Genomic DNA, 19,656 nt, shown 5'->3' on the forward strand with positions numbered 1-19,656 from the left:
CTGCGCTGATCAACTACGCTGAACAAAATAGCTATCTCAAAATTTTGATTGGAAGTGTTTGGGGAAATGATGGGCGTGTGGGGGGGGGGGGGGGCTAGCTGCCCTCCAATCACTTTCGACTATTAAAAAGGGCACAAGCCATTCAAATTTCCAATCGAAAGAGCCTGTTTTGAAGCTTCTACGACAACACCTTCTATAAAAAGCTTATATGCCCCCAGGGCATAACTTAAAACCCTTGCCCTGAGTGTTGTGGGGGAGTATCCTCCTCAAAACATATTTTCTATCTGGAAATCAACTACGCTGAACAAAATGGCTATCTCAAAATTTTGATTGGATGTGTTTGGGGGAATAATGGGCGTGGGGGGAAGGGGAGGGGGATAGTTGCCCTCCCATCACTTTTGACTATTAAAAGGCCACTAGAACTCTCAATTTCCAATTGAATGAGCCCCTTTTGAAGTTTCTACGACGACCCCATCCATATGAAGTGCCATGCTCTAAAGGAAAAAAAAAATATACATAGTTCATTGTCCCAACATCGTTCTTATATGCCCTCAGGGCATAACTTAAAACCCTTGCCAAAAGGGTTGTGGGGGAGTGTCCTCCTCAAAACATATTTTCTATCTGGAAATCAACTACGCTGAGCAAAAAGACTATCTCACAATTTGGATTGGATGTGTTTGGGGGAATGCCTGGCGTGGGGGGGGGGGCTAGTTGCCCTCCAATCCCTTTCGACTATTAAAAAGGGTACTAGTCCTTTGAATTTCCAATCGAATGAGCCTTTTTGAAGTTTCTACGACAACACCTTCTTTAAAAACCTTATATGCCCCCCAGGGCATAACTTAAAACCCTAACAAAATGGCTATCTCAAAATTTTGATTGGATGTGTTTGGGGGAATGATGGGCGTGGGGGGAGGGGGGGGCTAGTTGCCTTCCAATCACTTTCGACTATTAAAAAGGGTACTAGTCCTTTGAATTTCTAATCGAATGAGCCTGTTTTGAAGTTTCTGCCCTCAGGGCATAACTTAAACCCCTTGCCCTGAGGGTTGTGGGGGAGTGTCCTCCTCAAAAACACATTTTCTATCTGGAAATCAACTACGCTGAACAAAATGGATTTCTCAAAATTTTGATTGGATGTGTTTGGGGGAATGATTGGCGTGAGGGGGGGCTAGTTACCCTCCAATCACTTTCGACAGTTAAAAAGGGCACTAGAACTCTCGATTTCTAGAATGAGCCCCTTTTGAAGTCTCTACGACGACCCCTTCTATATGAAGTGCCCTGCTTTAAAAAAAAAACAAAAAAACTGTACATTGTGTCAACATTGATCTTATATGCCCTCAGGGCATAACTTAAAACCCTTGCCCCGAGGTTTGTGGGAGAGTGTCCTCCTCTGAAAGATATTTTCTATCTGGAAATCAACTACGCTGAACAAAATGGCTATTTCGAAATTTTGATTGGATGTGTTTGGGGGAATGACGGGTGTGGGGGGGGAGGGAGGGGGCTAGTTGCCCTCCAATCACTTTCGACTATTAAAAGGGCACTAGCCACTCCAATTTCCAATCGAATGAGCCCTTTTCGAAGTTTCTACAACAAATTCTTGGATACGAAGTGCCCGGGTATGGAGAAAAAAAAACAAAAACACATTGTGCCCACATCGTTCTTTACTTAGGCAGCGCTAACGCGCTGCCTATGATTATAAAGGGCACTAGCCCTTTCAATTTCCAATCGAATGAGCCCATTTTGAAGTTTCTACAACAACGCTTTCTATAAGAACCTTATATGCCCCCAGGGCATAATTTATAACCCTTGCCCTGAGGGCTGTGGGGGGGGGGGGTTGTCATCCTCAAAGACCTAACTTCCAGAACTTTCAACTCCGTTGAACAAAATGGCTATCTCAAAGTTTTGATTGGATGTGTTTGGGGAAAAGGTGGGCATGGGAAGGAGGTTAGTTGCCCCCCAATCACGTTCGACCATTAAAAAGGACACTAGTCCTCTGAATTTCCGACCGAATGAGCCCTTTTGAAGTTTCTACGACAAAGCTTTCTATAACAAACCTTATACACCCCCAGGGCATAACTTACAACCCTTGCCCTGAGGGCTGTGGGAGAGTGTCCTCCTCAAAAACATAATTTCTATTTGGAAATCAACTACGTTGAACGAAATGGCTATCTAAAAAAATCTGATTTTCGTGTTTGCGGAAATGGTGGGCGTGGAAGGGGTGTTAGTTGCCTTCCAATCACTTTCAACTATTAAAAAGGGCACTAGCCATTCCCATTTCCAATCGAATAAACCCTTTTCGAAGTTTCTACGACAACTGGCTCCGATGCGAAGTGCCCTGGTCTAGAAAAAAAAAATGAAAAAAATGCATTGTGCCAACATCGTTCTTTACTTAGGCAGCGCTATTGCGCTGCCTATGAAAACCAGCTGCTAACCTAATTTCCTACCTTAACCGCAGCAGTGTTATTCTCGTACATAGCACTAATAGCTTTAATGTATTTATTTGCTATACCATACAAGAATAAGACCTTTGCTAAAGCTCTTCAATCTACAGAGTCGAGCGCTTGCTCATAATCTATAAAACTGAGGACCAAAGGTGTTTGACAACTAAGGCACTTCTCAATTATTAACCTAGTTTTAAAAGTTTTTAGATACATAGGAATATAGAACTAGGAACCACATCTACGTCGAATTACCTGAGTCAAATCATTAATACTACTCCTACTACTAACAACTCACCGAAGCACTAAGCCACCTGAGACCAACACAGCTACGCACACTCCTCCTCGTTCCCAATCTATTCAAGGCCTCCCTCTTTACGCCCTCCCAGCAAGTTCCCATTTCCTTTAAATCTTTCTTTCTGTCATCCTCTCAACCCAGACGAGGACGACCTGCTTTTCGTTTAGCCCTAGACGGTTGGCCGAAAAGGAAAATCTTCGGCAATCTTTCATCCTTCATCCGCAGAACGTACCCATTTATCTCAACCTTTTTTTCATTATAGCCTAGAAAGCTGGATTGAACCAAATTTTTCGTACAGCCTAGAGTTTGACATACGGTCAGTCAGCCGGGTACCCAGAACAATCTGTAGGCAATTTCTCTGGAAAACATCTAGTAAATCTTCATCTACTTTTCGGAGCACCCAAACTCCAGAGCCATATTTGACTACTGTCATCACCGTACCTTCCAATATTCTAATCTTGGTTTTCTTACTTATCTTCCTATTCTTCCAAACTTTTTTTAACTTTGAAAACAAACACCCTGGGCCTTGGCTATTCTAGTTTTAACATCTTCACTGCTCCCACCGTCTGAACTAATAATACTATCAAGGTAAGTAAAGTTGTCCACTTGATCGATCTTTTCGTTACCCAACGTCACCTTTTCATTTTCACTTATTCCTGGCCTTAGTGACTTAGTCTTCTTATCATTAATTTTCAAATTTACTCTAGCACCATGAACACGCAAGAAAGGATTTAAAGGAATTGGATCTTCAAGAGAGAGGGTAAAGAGCGACTTTTTTGAGATGAGGAGGAGCTTGCCCAGCAGTGTTGACCTACAGCGACTTTCTGTCGCGATGAGTAGTTAGTAGTTGCAGTAATAGAGGGTCCTAAATGAATTACTGAATTATTTCATAGCTTATTTCATCGCTTTTAAAACTACATTAATCACTTAAAAGTACAAACTCAAAAATAATAAACAGTAAAACAAAATAATCGAAAGTAAAAAAAAGTAAGAAGTAAAATGCCCGATGCTTAGTAAAGATTTTGGATTAAAAATAAAGTACAGAAATTAAATAGGAAGCTCAGGTAAAAGATTAAAAAGGGTGCGATGCTTGAAAAGGGGCTCCTACACTACATAATACGGTGACTCTACAGTAGTGTGATGCCACTATTTGTTGAACATTCATTTCAGTAGAATTAAATTTAATTCTTATAGTTGCCACACTAACAAAATCAATGCAACTGACACTTCATCAGAAGTATAATTCAAACAATTAGACTAGCTAAGCTAGAATCTCTTTTAGAAATCCACAATGACCACACCGGTCTTTGAGAATGGTGAGAAAATTCGAAAAGGTAGACCATTTGAAGAAAGATAGAAAGCTGTGTCTTGCTGTACCATATTAATTTTTCCAAGAGTATTTTCCACGAATTTCTAGTTATTTTAATTTCAAAAAAGGCTATTTTAAGGCCCAAAAATACTATACAACAATTTTGTACACTTTTAACTTATGTTCTCAAACCTTTTCTCGGGGAAAAAGGGGCAGGTATTGAGTGGACTATTTAAGAAACTATAAAAATTAAAATTAAAATCATTCGGCCGGAAAAAAAAAGAATTCATTTCTTCGGCCGAAAAAAGTTTCGGCTAGAAACGGTAATAATTTATCAGTAAAGATTATGTGATATAAGAGAAACCTAAGAACGACCTTATTCGTCTTTGGAGCAGGAGTAAAAGGTTCATACTGTGGTTTAATATAAAAAAAAAGCAATGAACAGCATTGAATCCTTTCTTCATTAGCCATAGATTTCGAAGAAAATTTAGATTAACGAGAAAAAACTGATCAAAGAAGAAAGAAACAGAAAAGAGAAAATCAATACAAGACCTACTACCATACAACCAGAGAATAGATAAAAATAGTCACACTTACTGCCAGATAATAGGTAAATTCCCGAACTATCAACAGCTAAACAAGTTACAGCGTCCAAATGAGCTACCATTGCATGACTTAAACGCCCGGTACCATTTTCCCAAAATCGAATTTGTCTATCCTCGTGGGCTGTTACTGTAATTGGCAATGTCGGATGACTGACCACTCTATTGATACGACATAGCTCCTCCACTGCCATCTTGACGATCACTTTTCCTGATTCAGCATCGTAAATAGTACAAGCACCCGTTTCGTAACCAACAACAACTTGACAAGGTTCAGGTCGCACAAAGTCAACCGACACAGGATTGCCATCTACGAACCCAAAAAGATTCTAGTTAACAAGAAGAAATAGAATCAAAAGAAACAGAAACTTTTATTATTAATATTAAGAGGCCTTATCTGCTATTAACAGGCCTTAAACAGACGGCTCGAGTACTCACACTTCCCACAAGTAGTTCAATTTTCTTTTCCTTTTCTTTTTGTGTTATTGTGTAGAAGGATTATTATCCTTAACAATTATGGCTAAGAAAAAAGTCTTTTAGACAATATTAAGATTTTATATGTGCTGAAATCATAAAAAAAGACTTTTTGTTTACTTCAAGATTGTGACGGAAGCATCAGATGAAAAATCAGAAGAAAACCTGCTAGAAGCAAACAGGAAACTATTTTGGATTCCATGTGCTTTTCTGTAGAAGAAGAAAAATGAAAAGAATCAACAGAAGCTTTTATTGTTATTATTAATTGCCCAGTTTGAAACAAAGAAGAGGGTCAAAATAACCTTGACTGAAAATCCAATAGGTTTCGAAGAAGAAATTCAACTAAATTTCAACAATCCCACTTCAGATTTGGATACTCAACACAGAGATACATGAGCTTATATTCTTTTACCACCAGAAGCTTCCATTAATTCAGTTTGACATGGACGAGGGAGAGTTGGGGAGTACCCCAGTATCGTGTTTTTTATGCATGGGCCTTCCTCTACTCAAGAGTGTTTCCAGATGTAGTAGGAAGATGCTCGAGGTTTTTTTTATACCAGCAAAAAAATCCAGAGGATGGGGTCACAGTATTCTAACGTTGTTCGTAGTATTCCAGGAAAACTTAAGATTTAGTTTCCTAATTTTGAAAACTCAGCATTCCATAAAATATTCTCCCATCCACAAAATCGAAAAAAAAGACTAAATGATATTTTATTTGGAAAAAATTATTCCAAGACTTAAGCAATAATGGGGAGATGGGTAGGAAAAGATTCCCCCAGGATTGGTCCAAAGTAGCACAGGACTCCTTTTTCTTAGGAAAATTGATTTTTAAATATCTAAAAGTGCAATTTCATGGTTTTGACTCCTTCCTAGGTGTCAGACCTATGTCTAATTCTGCTCTGAATCCACTCTATTCCAATGTATTTTTGCAAGTCAGTTCTCAGGCGGAGTTACATAGCCAATTTCCCAAAAGAGAATGAGAAAGATGAACTGCTTTTATAAGGGTAAAACAGCTTGTTAGCAACTACGAAAAATATTTCTTTATCGAGTGACCCTGTTACAGCGTGTTAAATGTTAACAGCTTACTATGTTACAAATTCATACCTTTAAAAATTTAGAAATACAACTAATTGGCAAAACAAAATTTTAAATTTTAAGCAAACAATTTAGTTTTGGTAAATGGCAATTATACTCTGTACTTCTTGGGGGGCTTCGATAAATTTTGTTTAATTCGAAGTGTCTCTTGACCAATTCCCCCCCCCCCATTAGTTCCAAGTATGCTTTAAAAGAATCAACGAGATAATTATCTTACCTTCTTCAGTGCTAATAGTGAGTGTGCATACTTTTGTTTGAATATTCCATATTTTAACACTTCCGTCGCTTGAGCATGATGCCAATAGAGGGCGAGATGGATGCAAAGACAGACCCCCAACAGCATCCTTGTGTCCATCAAAAGAGGGCCCCAATACACTAGGATCTAAAAAATGGTGTAATTACGACTTAACAAGAGATACTCAGTCAAAGCCATAGACCGAAAACAGTATTACATAGCACATTGGGGGACAGAAGAGGATGTGAACCACAGTTCACGTGGTCACAGGAATGGGAAGTCAAGTGGTCACAGGAACGAGTAGCCCAACATACTCACTTGTAGGGACGTACAAATAGGGGAAGATTCAGGGCCCAATCCCCTAAATTCTCAAATTTTCTTGAATTTCTGGGCTCGTCTTACTCAAATTTTTGCAGACACAGTGCCAAGGGAATCTAGGTGATACTTTAGACAATTGACAAAACACTGATTCCCCGTTTTTGACAGATTCACACACTTGAAAATTTGGAAAGCTGAAATTTTCCCAGAAAAATTTAAAGCCCTTGTAGAAGAATCAATCTGACTAATTATTATCTAGAGGCTAGGATCAGGGTTGCCGCCGCTAGTGATTAATCACTATTTCTAATGATTTTTTACATTGCCTAAACAAAATAAATCCCTAAATCAGCTAAAAAATCACTAAATTATTGAAGAAAACCGCTAAATCAACCAAAAAATTACTATAATCTAGTGATTTTTATTTTCACCGGGTGGCAACCCTGGCTAAGATAAATCATGATTCATTGTTATCTTCAAACGTAAAATTTATGACTGTTCAGTTAGCGAATTAGAGACAAATAATAAGGTGAACCTTGTCTATTTCTTTATTATTAAAAAGGACCAGTGTCTCAACATTGTTTAAGTCCTGTATTTTTGTTTGTAATCATAGACTAATTTATTGCCAAGATATTTCAGTACTTGCTGCAATGATCTGCACGTATCTAATTTTCTTTTAGCAAATTCAAACCCTTTGGTTTTGATTTATTCTTCTTATCTTTTAACTCAGAGAAAGCAATAATACTTCATGTTTTGAATTTGACTAGCAAGTAACAAAATTATAACTAGAAACTAGCTAAAGAAAGCAACTAACAAAATTAAATTAAAAAAAAACTAACCGAAACCAGGCTAATAGGCGAAACTAGGCTAGGATAAATTGGAATAATAGAGGAACTCTGCAACTTTGGCTCAAAACTTCGCTATTTTTTTTTCGCACAATATATTTCAAAAGATCTTAAGTATTTTCTCGCATAGTACTTAAGACTTTCGATAGCTTACTAACTTTCAACGTCCTTCAGACTTTTATTAAATGTGACACACCAAACCTGAAGTTGTAGATGGTCGTCAAACCATAATTGAAAATCTTCGTCTTTTTTTTTCTTTCTTTCTTTTTAGAGTCCTGGCCAATTTGGCCAAATATCGACTTGCCGTCCTCAGCAATCATAATTACGTCAGAATCATTTCTTATTCTGATTTAATTTTCTGGCCAGATTTTACGTTAATAAAAGGCGCAACTTGGTGAACCCCAGAAGTGGAATCCTTTTGTAATCCGGTGAATGCTCCTAGGATTTTGGGAATGAATATGGTAGACCTGGGCACTAGTGTGTTGTCGCTGATGTTAAAAGTAAATATTGCTATGTAGTAGTATCCGAACTGAGTCAGACTTAAGGACAGTTAGCTAGTTACCAGGTAGTTATTGCTTTTCCACACTTCGAGATGAGTACTTTACAGGAGCACTCAGAGAGTAGGATCTGATTGTGTTAAAGTTGGATAGAAAAACTTTATGAAAAATAGAAAAACAATTTGACGAACTTTTTGTTTTCATTCAAAGACGCTCTTGTTATTGTACCCATTATGAATTTAACATTTTTCGTTGTCACATTCAATGCAATTTAAGATATGCTAAGGTAACTTACAATTTTTGAATTTACCTAATCGTGAAAACGCATGTTTCACCTTTCTATGCTAAGTTTACGCCAGTAACATCTATATGTGGTACCTCGTCAGTGTAAAAAAGGAATTCAAAGGAGTCTGAAGATTGCAAATGTGACGTTTTTCCTCGAGAAATCCAATTTTATTGCACAATTTGGAAATTTTATTATGTAACTTGTTACCGGACAGGGATAAAGAGATTTTCAAAGTTTAACGAAAGAAAGGCTAGCTGACTATGAACTGTTAATTTAACCAAGACATTTTGGCTCTTAAATCTATAACAAAAATGTTATCTGATTTAAAACCAAAATGAGAATAAGTTTGGAATCAACAGACCTAGCTAATGCAAGCTAAAAGCTTTCTTCCAAAGCCTCCTAACGAAATGGGGTTAAACAAGAGGCATTTAGATATATTATGTTCTCAAAATTCACAAGGCTTAATCCCAAAGTTTACAAGATACCATTCAAACATTTAAGTTCAAAAGAGACTGAAGGTAATAAATGTGAGGTTTTGCCAAAAATAATTCAATTTTCTTGCTTCAGTGAGACTTAACTACCTGCTCCGCCAGGTTGAAGTAAACTTCACCAGAATAAATTTCTCTTTAGGTCAGCAGCATCAAAACCCTTGATCACATGACTTACCTCAATCGACTGATCAGCTCCTCAATGGAACTTACAAAGCAACTGCTAACTACCTCAAATCGAGCATCGATTCATTATTTTTGCTGTCATTACGACGCTTTCAGTGTCATAAATAAGTTAGGTTTCAACCACCGTATTTTTCACAAAACTTTTTAGTTTGGTTTCACTACCACGTTATTTGTATATAACACCGTTTTAGAAAGTTTTTGCAAATTTTAATAAATCCAAAGTCCAATCTGTCTTATTCCGTTTTCGAAATTTCGTCTTTGCTTCCCCTTTGGCCCACGACCCTTATCCTAGGAGAAAACTGTATTTTAAATTAAGACATCTAGAAATTGAATGAAGAAACTGAGAAGCTGGAAAAGAAGTTTCTTTGGTATTTCTGGCGTCATGTGAAATAATATAATTCTGCGAAAGCACCACTGATGCAACACACTTATCTTTTGACAAGATAAGATAATATAACTATCTTTTGGTGAGTTGCTCCTCTCGGGTAGCCATATTTGACTGACTTCGATGCATGATTCCCTGTGGTTCATTTTTTTTCTATTCGAACGAAGAAAACTGTATGTTGTACCATACAGAGAAAGGATCTTCGCTAAAGTTACTGTACCGGATGAACCAAACGCTTGCTCATATATACAGCTGAAGACTAAAGGGGTCTAATTACTAAGGAACTTCTATATTTTATTAATATAAGAGTAAAAGTATATTACCGACGCATCCTCTACCCCTCCCAAAATAACACTGTTTTTTCCTTAAAACTTTATTTACAGCATCTCGAAGTCTAAAAACTATTATCTCACATACATATTATATCATCAAACATGATAGTACATCCTCAACTGACAGTTACTGCAGTACAGCAGCTGTGATACTCTCCTTTGGAGAAGGAGGATCAAAGTTATATTCGCTCTGTAATAACGGACGAATCAATATATCAAACCAATCAATTTTTTTTCAACTTCAAAAGTAATTTGCTTACTGCAGAAACCAAGCCTCTATAATTACCAGACTTACTCTAATAATTGTTCTTATAGAGGTTTTTAATTGAAGCTTTCCGAAATTTATAGTAAAGAACGAACTCTAGCCTAGTTACCGAAACATCACAATAAAATGCAATTTTCGACAATAACTGAATAACTGAATCAAGATAATATAACACAATTATCTTTTGAAAAGTTGCTTTTCTAAGGCATGGCGCCATATTTGGCTGAATTCACTGCCTGATTCTCCATGGTTCGTTCTTTACTATTCTAACTATGAAAAAGCCAAAGGCTTTTTTTCTGTTGTACCATTCCAAGATAGGACCTTCACTAAAGCTCTTCTATCAGATCTATATAACTAAGGACTAAAGAAGTCTGATGGCTGTGGGCAACATTAACAAGGTGAAATGTTTTAATATAAGATGAACTAGAAAAATAAGGCCATGGGGGCCACACCTGACATATTATATCATCAAACATGATAGTACATCCTCAAATGACAGTTACTGCAGTACAGCAGCTGTGATACTCTCCTTTGGAGAAGGAGGATCAAAGTTCTATTCGCTCTGTAATAACAGACGAATCAATATATCAAACCAATCAATTTTTTTCAACTTCAAATTCAGCATGTTTTGTTTATGTTCTGTTATGTTTGTGTCATGTTTAGTTACGCTTGTGTAACTCAAATGTATTTTGTCTGGACTAAGTGTTAAAAAACCACTCAGGGCTAAGTGTTAGTATGAATATTAGAAATAACCATCATTTAGTAGGTTTCAGCCCAAAATCTATATAAACATTAAAGATTAAACGTCCTTTCATTTTTTTTCAGTTTGAAAAAAAGTCAACTATTTTTTTTCGTAAGACCATTATTCTACCCTGAGAATTGATTATGAGGACATTTCGAAAGAATAATACAATAGGAATTATCCAGATTACCGACTGTCAACCAAACGTAATCACTGTTATTTATTCATTTATTTATTATTATCAATCGTGGTTGCAGCGGGAGCTGCAACTTAGTAAGGACCGAACCACGGCCAAATGTAACCGAAAAAAAAAGTTTTTAAAAAACTGTCAAGTGAGGAAAAATTGCCATTTCTAGATGATTCAGGAATAGTAACCATTATCTAAAATTGTCTTGATGTTAAAATGATACTTTGCAAACAATTTTTGGAGGATTTATTTTTTTAAATAGCCTGAAACTTCTAAATAATGGCACCAGATTGAAATGAAAAGTACACCATTGGAATTGCTATTGCCAAAAATCCTATACAGGAAACTTACAGTCCCCTGGCTTCAACAACAAAGAACATCTTTTTTTGAGTGGGTAGCACTCATGTGTCCTTTTCCCCTTTTTTCCCCCACTACTAGCAGAGTACTGAAAGATCATTGAGAGATGTTTAAGGGTTCATTTTTAAGGAAATTACTGCACCTACTAGCTTTTTAATTTGAAGATTTAAAATAAAATCAATTTTTGACAAATAACTGCATCTTCGTATACAAGATGATGAATGACCTCACAATTGTAGCTTACAACCATAAATGACGTTAAAAGCAAAACTATATGATGAAGACTTTATTATTGAAAAATCAGTGTGATATTGTCTTCTTTTAATTATGTACATAACACAGGAAAAAGCCTATTTAAGCCTATGGATTTATTTTAGATATTTTGTTTTTATGAATTATAAAAGGCAATAGATATAGCAATTTCCTTTAAAATGAACCCTTATTGAACTCTATGATGTTCAAGTGCCTCGCTACCTACGGAGATGAAGAGAGAAACAAAAAATAAATAACTAAAAAAATGCTTCCCATCCAAAAAAAATTCCTTGTTTTTCAAGCCAAGGGATTTTCCTTGTTATTCCAGTGAAGGGATTAAAAGTTTCCTGTATAGGGTTTTCGCCCAAAGCAATTCAGAACTTTGAGTTTCGATCCGACCCCATTTTAGGGGTTTTAGTCTATTTTTGGTTACTATGGGTCGTGTTCGTGTTTTATTAGGTTGCAGCTATTGCTGCAACCACGATTTTCTAAAAAAAAACAAGCTCGTCAAGTTCAAAGGATATAATCAGCCTAATAACCAGCGATTTCAACTTCAGTCCTGCTTTTCCATAGGAGAGTATCATAGCCGCTGTTCTGTAGTAGCTGTTAACTAACGATATATTATCATGTTTAACGTTATAATATGTTTGTATATGACCCGCACGGGTTATTTTTTATATTGGTTCTTACAGTAAAAAAAACAACTTAACTTAAGATTAATCGAAAAATAGCTATCATTCATTGATGTTTTTTGTATTGTATCTGTTTAACGAAACTTTTTGACTCCTTGCGTCAGCCTTGCAGTTTGTTACTACAGCCTAGTTCAATCTCTGAGCTACATCTTAACAATGATTTTACGGTCTGTGGTAAAAAATAAAATGTGGGTCACTTTCCTAGGTTTAACTTCACCTTAAAAAAAAAAAAAAAAAAAAAAAAAACAAAAAAAAATCATGTAAATCAAAAAAAAAACATATTTTAGCTTCACCTCAAAAAAATGGCGTTGGATCGGAATGAAAAGCGTACCGCTGGAATTACCATGGTCAGAAACCATACACAGGAGAGCTATAGCCCCCCCCCCCCACTTTGAACAATAACGAAAATCACAATTTGCGTGGGAAAAATTGAGGCTAAAAAAAAATCTAGGTCAACAAGACCATTGAATATTAGCCTTCATTGCATTCATTATTAGTTTTTTTTTTGTAGGAAGTCTGCCCAATAGTCTACATATACCCTCCCCACTCGTAAAAATCCCATTGAAGTAACTCCTAAAAAAACATTTAAATTGTTATTTCCAATTCTGCAAAGGAAGTCTGCAAAGAATACGATAAAAACACATTGATTTAATTCATGCATATACTATTCAAATAGAGGCTGATTTTTCTTTTCTTTGTTTTAAATGTTTTGCTTATACCGGTCCAATGTCATATCACAGCGTATGTTATAATTTTTCTTATTTCTGCAACTATCTATACGGTAGCGCAAATACATATTGCGTACAATGACTTTGTCTTCGTATATATTTCCTAGAAAAAGTCCTAGAGGCCCATTCACGACGAAATTTTAAAGTAAAGAGATTTAGCTAGCGCGAATTTTGCAATCGTTTGAAACCCAATCCGTTCACAACAGATTTAAATAGCCTTCAGAACTGGATTAAGTCAAAACTGAATTTCAATCGATTTGAAATTTGTCACGTCGAGCCAATCGCAATTTTTCACAAAATTTTCTGATTGGCTTATACCCGAACTTTATCCAGATAGAAAAAAAACTGCAAGCAAAAATAAGATCTGAGAGAAAGATTATTACATGGGATTATTACGGTATTAGCGGATTTACCAAGAATCAGATAATACCAGGTTTTGGAACGGGCTGAATTTTAACATTAGTTAAGTCTCATTGTGAATGGGCCTCAAGTGTTCAGTTTTAGAGAATATTGAAAACAATAAACTCTAGCAGCAAGAAAGCATTTTCTTTACACGAAATACGAACTAGATCTTAATGAGAAGTGAAAAAAAGAAGGAAAAGAAAACGAAACCCTTCAAATTTTATTAATAGAGTACTCCATCGTAATATCCAGCGATATAGTTGTATTTTGCCTAACTACTAACAAAACAGATCACTCTTCAAAACAACATATTCTACTATGCAGTATAAACTTATTAAGATACTTTTAATGAAGCAAAGACAAACCTTTTACAGGGTAAAGTGCTTAAAATTTAAAAATTTTATTTCTGCATTAAAAATTCCCCTTATTACTTTTTTCACAATTGTTAAACTGCTACACCCCAAGATTCGCAACGACACATATTACGTTATATATATTTTTTTTTTTTTAGTGATAAGAGCAAGCAATAACTAATTCAATAAAAAAAAAGGCGATATAATACTAGTACTACAACAACTCACCTTAGCACCAAGCCGCCTGAGGCCAACACAGCTACACACGCTCATCCTCCATCCCAATCTATCCAAAGCATCCCTCTTTCCACCCTCCTAGTAAGTTCCCATTCGTAAAGGACATTCTTGGCAATCTGTCATCCTTCATCCGCAGAACGTGCCCTAGCCATCTCAAGCTTTCTCTCGTTATAGCCCAGGAAAGCGGGAATGAACCACATTTTTCGTACAGCCTACTGTTTAAAATACGGTCAGTCAGTCGGGGTACCCAAAACAATCCGTAGCCAATTTCTCTGGAAAAAACTAGCAAATCTTCATCCGTTTTTCGAAGCGCCCTGTAAGTTCCAATATTCTAATCTTGGTTCGCAGATTTATCTTCTTATACTCCCAAACTTTTCTCAACTGTGAAAAAAACACCCTGAGCCTTGGCTATACTACTTTAACATCTTCACTACTCCCATCGTCCCTGCTTACCAAGTTAAGTGAAGCTGTCCACTTGAACGATCTTTTCGTTACCCAATGTACCCTTTTCATCTTCACTAATTCCTAGCCTTAGCGACTTAGTCTTATTAACATTAATCTTCAAACCTACTTTAGCACCCTGAGCTCGCAAAACCTCTAAAAGTTCATTTATTTTGCTCACACTTTCATCTAGGATGCGTAAATCATCGGCATAATCCGGGAAAGCCTTTCTTCTTCTTTTGATTATGTGTCCTCCCATTTTCTTTCCTGTGCTCCTTAAGATAAAGTCCATCAAATTGATCCATATAAATGGGGATAGGGCACAACCCTGCTTAATTCCTGATTTAATATGGAACTTTTTACTAATCCCATTTCCTATCTTAACCGCAGCAGTGTTATTCTCGCCCATAGCACTAGTCATTTTAATGTATTTGTTTGGTATACTATATAAGGATGAGACCTTCACTAAAGCTCTTCTATCATCTGAATCCAAAGCTTGCTCAAAATCTATAAAACTGGGGACTGAAGGTGTTTGATGATTCAGGCACTTCTCAATTATCAATCTGAGAGTGAACATTTGGTTGACACAAACTCTGCTCTTCCTAAAATTACACTGTTCCTCTCTTAAAACTATGTCTACAGCACCTCTAAGTCAAAAAAGTATCATCATGCTAAGTAATTAGCTACCTACAGAAACTAAGCTAATGCCTCTATAATTACCTCACTCACTCTTATCACCTTTATTATACAGGGTTTTAATTAGGGTTTTCCCTAAACCACTAGGTACTTCTCCCTTTTCAAAAATCCTATTCATCGTCTTCAGTAGCTTATTTCTAACCTCATAGCCACCGCATTTAAGAAACTTATTTACCACACTATCAACACCTGGAGCTTTATTATTCTTTCATCCTTTTAGTACTGTCACTAATTCTTCCTAAAAAAAATAAATCTTCCTTCTCATCCAAGGTATAAATCTCTTTCATATTCCTCTAACTCTCTCCCGATTTAGCACATTTTCAAAATATTCTGCCCATTTCTCTTTAACTTTAATTGTGATAAGGAAAAATTATCCTATTTTTAGCTTATCCTAATCCTATCTTCAACTGCGACAAGTGTAGAACAATTACTCCCTCTCAATTTATTAAAAAGCCTTTTTATACAGTCGACTCAAAAGCCGATTACAGTCGATAAAACTCGTCAGTTATCTGGTTTTTTAGATAGATATTTAACGTACAAGAAGGCAATGGCTAAGAGCCACCACTAATGGGGGTGGTTAGGAACATTAAGCACCCTAGCCCCTCTAAGCAATTGTTACGGGATTAAAAAAGACAAGTTTCAGGAAAAAGCAGAACTGTTCATGAACTGGAAGAACAGATAAACTCGGGTCCATCCAGGAAACGACAAACATCTACTGCATACCAAGAAATTAAACAAGGAGATTTCATACCTAGTCAGATACCTCTTTCGTTTAATCTAATCACCTAATTTCATAGATAAATGCTACGCTTATCCCGTCATCTGATTAAAGTTTTCCTTCAAATTTTTTTTAGGGCTTCTTATAATAATTGTGTTGTACACTAACTTTTTTTTTATATGATTAAGTAATTCTATTTTAACTTTTTAATTATTGACTTAAATTTAAGGCTTCTTAATTTTTAAAAGTTTCAACCCTAGATAATAGTTTGATATATATATATATATTCATTTACCATAAGTTTCGTAAGGATCTATATTGGGACTGGGTATTATCCATCCTTGAATATGTCCACTGAGGTCCGAGCTGTAACAAACAGTGCCATCACCCGACATGACTAGACTTAGCACTGCAGCTTTGTGTCCCCTGAATGTATAAATAGGCTCTACATCCAAATAAGTCGACCTACAAAAAGAAACATCTACATTAGTCTAAGAAATTTGGAACTGTCTTTTAAATACCATTAAGCGCCCAATGAGAACAATTTGGGTCTCCTATTTCTTTACGTAATTGTTATGTGTCCGTCTCACCTAGACAACTACTTGGGGTTATGCAAAACATCCCACAAAATATGTTTTATCGAGGGCCGTGTGTGTGTGTGGGGGGGGGGGGGCCGGTGTCATCTACAAAGACATAATTACTGGACCTTTCAAATATGCGGAACAAAACGGCTATCTCAAAATTTTGATTAGACGTATTTGAGAGGAATGATCGGCGTGGGGTGTTGGTGGCCCTCTAATCACTTTTGACTATTAAAAAGGGCACTAGAAATTTAAATATACAATCAAATGAGCCCCCTTTTGAAGTTTCTACGATAACTCCTTTTATACCAAGCGCCCTGGTCTATAAAAAAAAAAAAAAAAAAAAAAAAAAGTAAACTGTGTCAACATCAATCTTTACTTAGGCTATTGCGCTGCCATTGATTGGCATGTGTCCGTCCCACCTAGACAACTACTTCTGGTTATACAACAGGTTGTCGAAGTCATTATTTCTCTGAAGCCCTTTTTAATACAAGTCAATTGGTTTCTGATCCCCAAAAGAGAATATGCCTTGTTTTGTCTTACGGCTGAGAGATCAAGTTGAAACTTTCGGTAAATTTTTCTTTGGGGAGGGGGTATGATTGTGTTTCGTAACCAATAAATTATCTATAAGGGACCATGAGTCTATTAGTTAATATTTAAGTATTTTGGGGGTCGCACTACTAAGGATGAGAAACTATGGTTTAGGCTGGCGTTTCCCAAGCATTTTTGACCACAGCCCGTTTCGACTTTCGGTGTTTTAACTTTTTTTTTTGCAGCCAGCCTTTTAAAAAAATTATCTAAAACACAAATTTTATTTTTTTATTAAAAATTTAGTTATTAGTTTGCTTATTTCATGCATGCGAATTTTAGAATATTTGCATAATAGAAATATAAGTTATTCAAAAACTATCGATTATGTTCATACAAAACTTCAGTAAATAAAGTAAACTTTGTTTCCATATATTTTGTCTTTTGTGCGAATCGTGCAACAATTTCCACTAAGGAGGCACACTTTCAAATAATATTCATTTTACTCTCAAATTAGGTTCAACATCCAATCCGTTTCAATTTTCATTTGTTAGGTACATCAAGGTTGAGAACGAAGCGTCACACGCTTAAGCGGTAAAAAGAGGCATCAAGAATTATATCATTTTTTTTTTTCGCTTTTTTTTCAAAAGTATGATGATACTTAAAAAAAAGCCTTGCAAACTTATATTCAATTCATTGAATATAGCAAATATATCACACAAACCAGTTATTTTTATTAACCCCTAAAAATGGCGTTATTAGAATGCTATCTAAATTAATTTGTTGACCTTACTCAACACCGAAATTACTACTACTACTAAAAAAATCAGTGATGCACCAAGCCATCCAAGACCAACACAGGTGGGCACGCTTCCCCTCTACCTTAATTTAGCACCAAAATTAGCAAGTGTAGGTCTATTCTTAACCGGGTAATATTACGGTATCTACATTATAACACTGATTTTCTTTTAGGAGCAACAATGGCAATCCCCATCCCTGATTTTCATATGGGCCTACATTTAGGCCTATTGTCCCGATTTTAGATTAAATAGGCCCAAGCCAGGAGACGAAAAACCAACATGAGTATTCCAGCGAATTTCCTAAAGGCGAAGTCACTTGTGCTGCAGCCAATATATCTAGAAATCTTGAATAAAAACTGGGCAGATTATTTTTTTGTTAAATTACTTTCTTTTAAGAAGTTTTAGTCTTATTTTCATACTTTCATTTTAAATTATTAACTATTCTAATGCTTATCCTTAAATAAAAAAAAGCTTAATCTATTAGCTCAAACAGACGCTTTCTAACATTTCCTTTTGAAAGCTTGAGTCAATTATTATGGTGCGCCCATAAACAATTAATAGCTAATTCTTGAATTTGGTTTAATAACCTTTAGAACAGCTGTCCATTGGACTTGCTCCGTCACTACTTAGACTAACACCTTTTTCCAATCAATACCTGACCAGTGACAAACCCATTGAACATAAAAAGCTTAATCTGAAGACTAAACAATATCTGCAGCACAATACGCCGGCAAAAACGCTATATCAAACAGTGCGAAAACACACTTTGCCACTATTCCAAAGGTCTAAATTATGCTAAACCTCTTTCTACGACCCAGTGTCGGGGCGTTAACAGTCTACTGGAATTTCACCAAGTTCATCTGTTAAAGCATCTAAGTTTTCTGAACAAGAAGGAGGCCTACAGTCGGTAATTTCAGACCATATTCAGTCCAATGGTTGTTTTTTTCTAAGCATTTCACTACCATATTGTTCCAAGACAGTGAGTTACGGGTTGTCATATCATTTCAAAAATGGGTTGAAGAAGAGGCGTTATTGATATTTAGCTCGTTTTCACCAAAAATTCACTATATGAGTAATAACTCAGTAGCAATGCCTACTAATAACACCTCATTTGAGGTCAAAAGAGCAGCACACACTCATCGTCCATCCATTTTATTTAAAGCCACCTTCTTCAAACCCTCCCAAGAAGTTTCAATTTCCCTTAAGTCTTTTCTTAAGACATATGAGTAGTAACTTATTTTATACTACTATTACTAACAGCTCACTGCGGTACCGAGCCACTTGAGGCCGACAGAGCTGCGCACGCTCATCGTCCATCCAATATATTCAAAGCCTCCCTAATTACACCCTCCCAAGAAGTTCCAATTTCCCGTAAGTCTTTCCTTACGACATCATCCGACCCCATTCGGGGACAACCTGTTCTTGCACCTTGAACTCTCAAAACCTCCGAAAATTCATTAATTTTGCAAACATTTTCATCAAACAAGCTTTCAAAAAGTTGTACAATGATTATGAAAAATGAAAAACAAAGAAAAAAAGGCATAAAAATAAAACTCTTTTAAAAATAGTTGCTGCACACGTTTCCCATGTGATACAATCCCATAAAAATACATAAAAGCCAAATCATTTCTCATTGCTGATACCGGACAGTTGGAAAAATAGAGAAACCCACTATAAAAAGGGCATAATGTCAACCGCATCAAGAATTCGCGTTTTTAGTAAGTAATCCTTGCGGGAAAAGAATAAAATCTCAAGGAAAAGAAGGCAATGACAATGAACATAATTACTACTCTACCAGGGCGGGAGGAGAAGGAAGGGGGCAGAAAATTGGGAGGAGCAAATCAAGACTTGTGGGGAGGGAGTTTCGAGTAGTACAACTTTAAATACAAATCCCA

General features: G+C 36.2%; 1 protein-coding gene across 3 annotated transcripts in view; it reads right to left on the reverse strand.

Annotated features, from left to right (window-relative positions):
- Positions 1-19,656, reverse strand: part of Cka (Connector of kinase to AP-1) — a 98,466-nt gene that overhangs the window by 12,428 nt on the left and 66,382 nt on the right. For all 3 annotated transcript variants that reach the window (XM_089092138.1, XM_089092137.1, XM_089092136.1), the window contains 3 exons: positions 16,148-16,317; positions 6,431-6,595; positions 4,640-4,954 (listed from right to left, as the gene is read on the reverse strand). In XM_089092138.1, coding sequence (XP_088948264.1) covers positions 4,640-4,954; positions 6,431-6,595; positions 16,148-16,317 — 650 coding nt within the window. The remainder of the gene's footprint in view (positions 1-4,639; positions 4,955-6,430; positions 6,596-16,147; positions 16,318-19,656) is intronic.

Source organism: Artemia sp. Qi Xiang Cuo, chromosome 7 (genome assembly GCF_049724085.1).
Source record: "Artemia sp. Qi Xiang Cuo chromosome 7, ASM4972408v1, whole genome shotgun sequence".
Classification (NCBI taxonomy): domain Eukaryota; kingdom Metazoa; phylum Arthropoda; class Branchiopoda; order Anostraca; family Artemiidae; genus Artemia; species Artemia sp. Qi Xiang Cuo.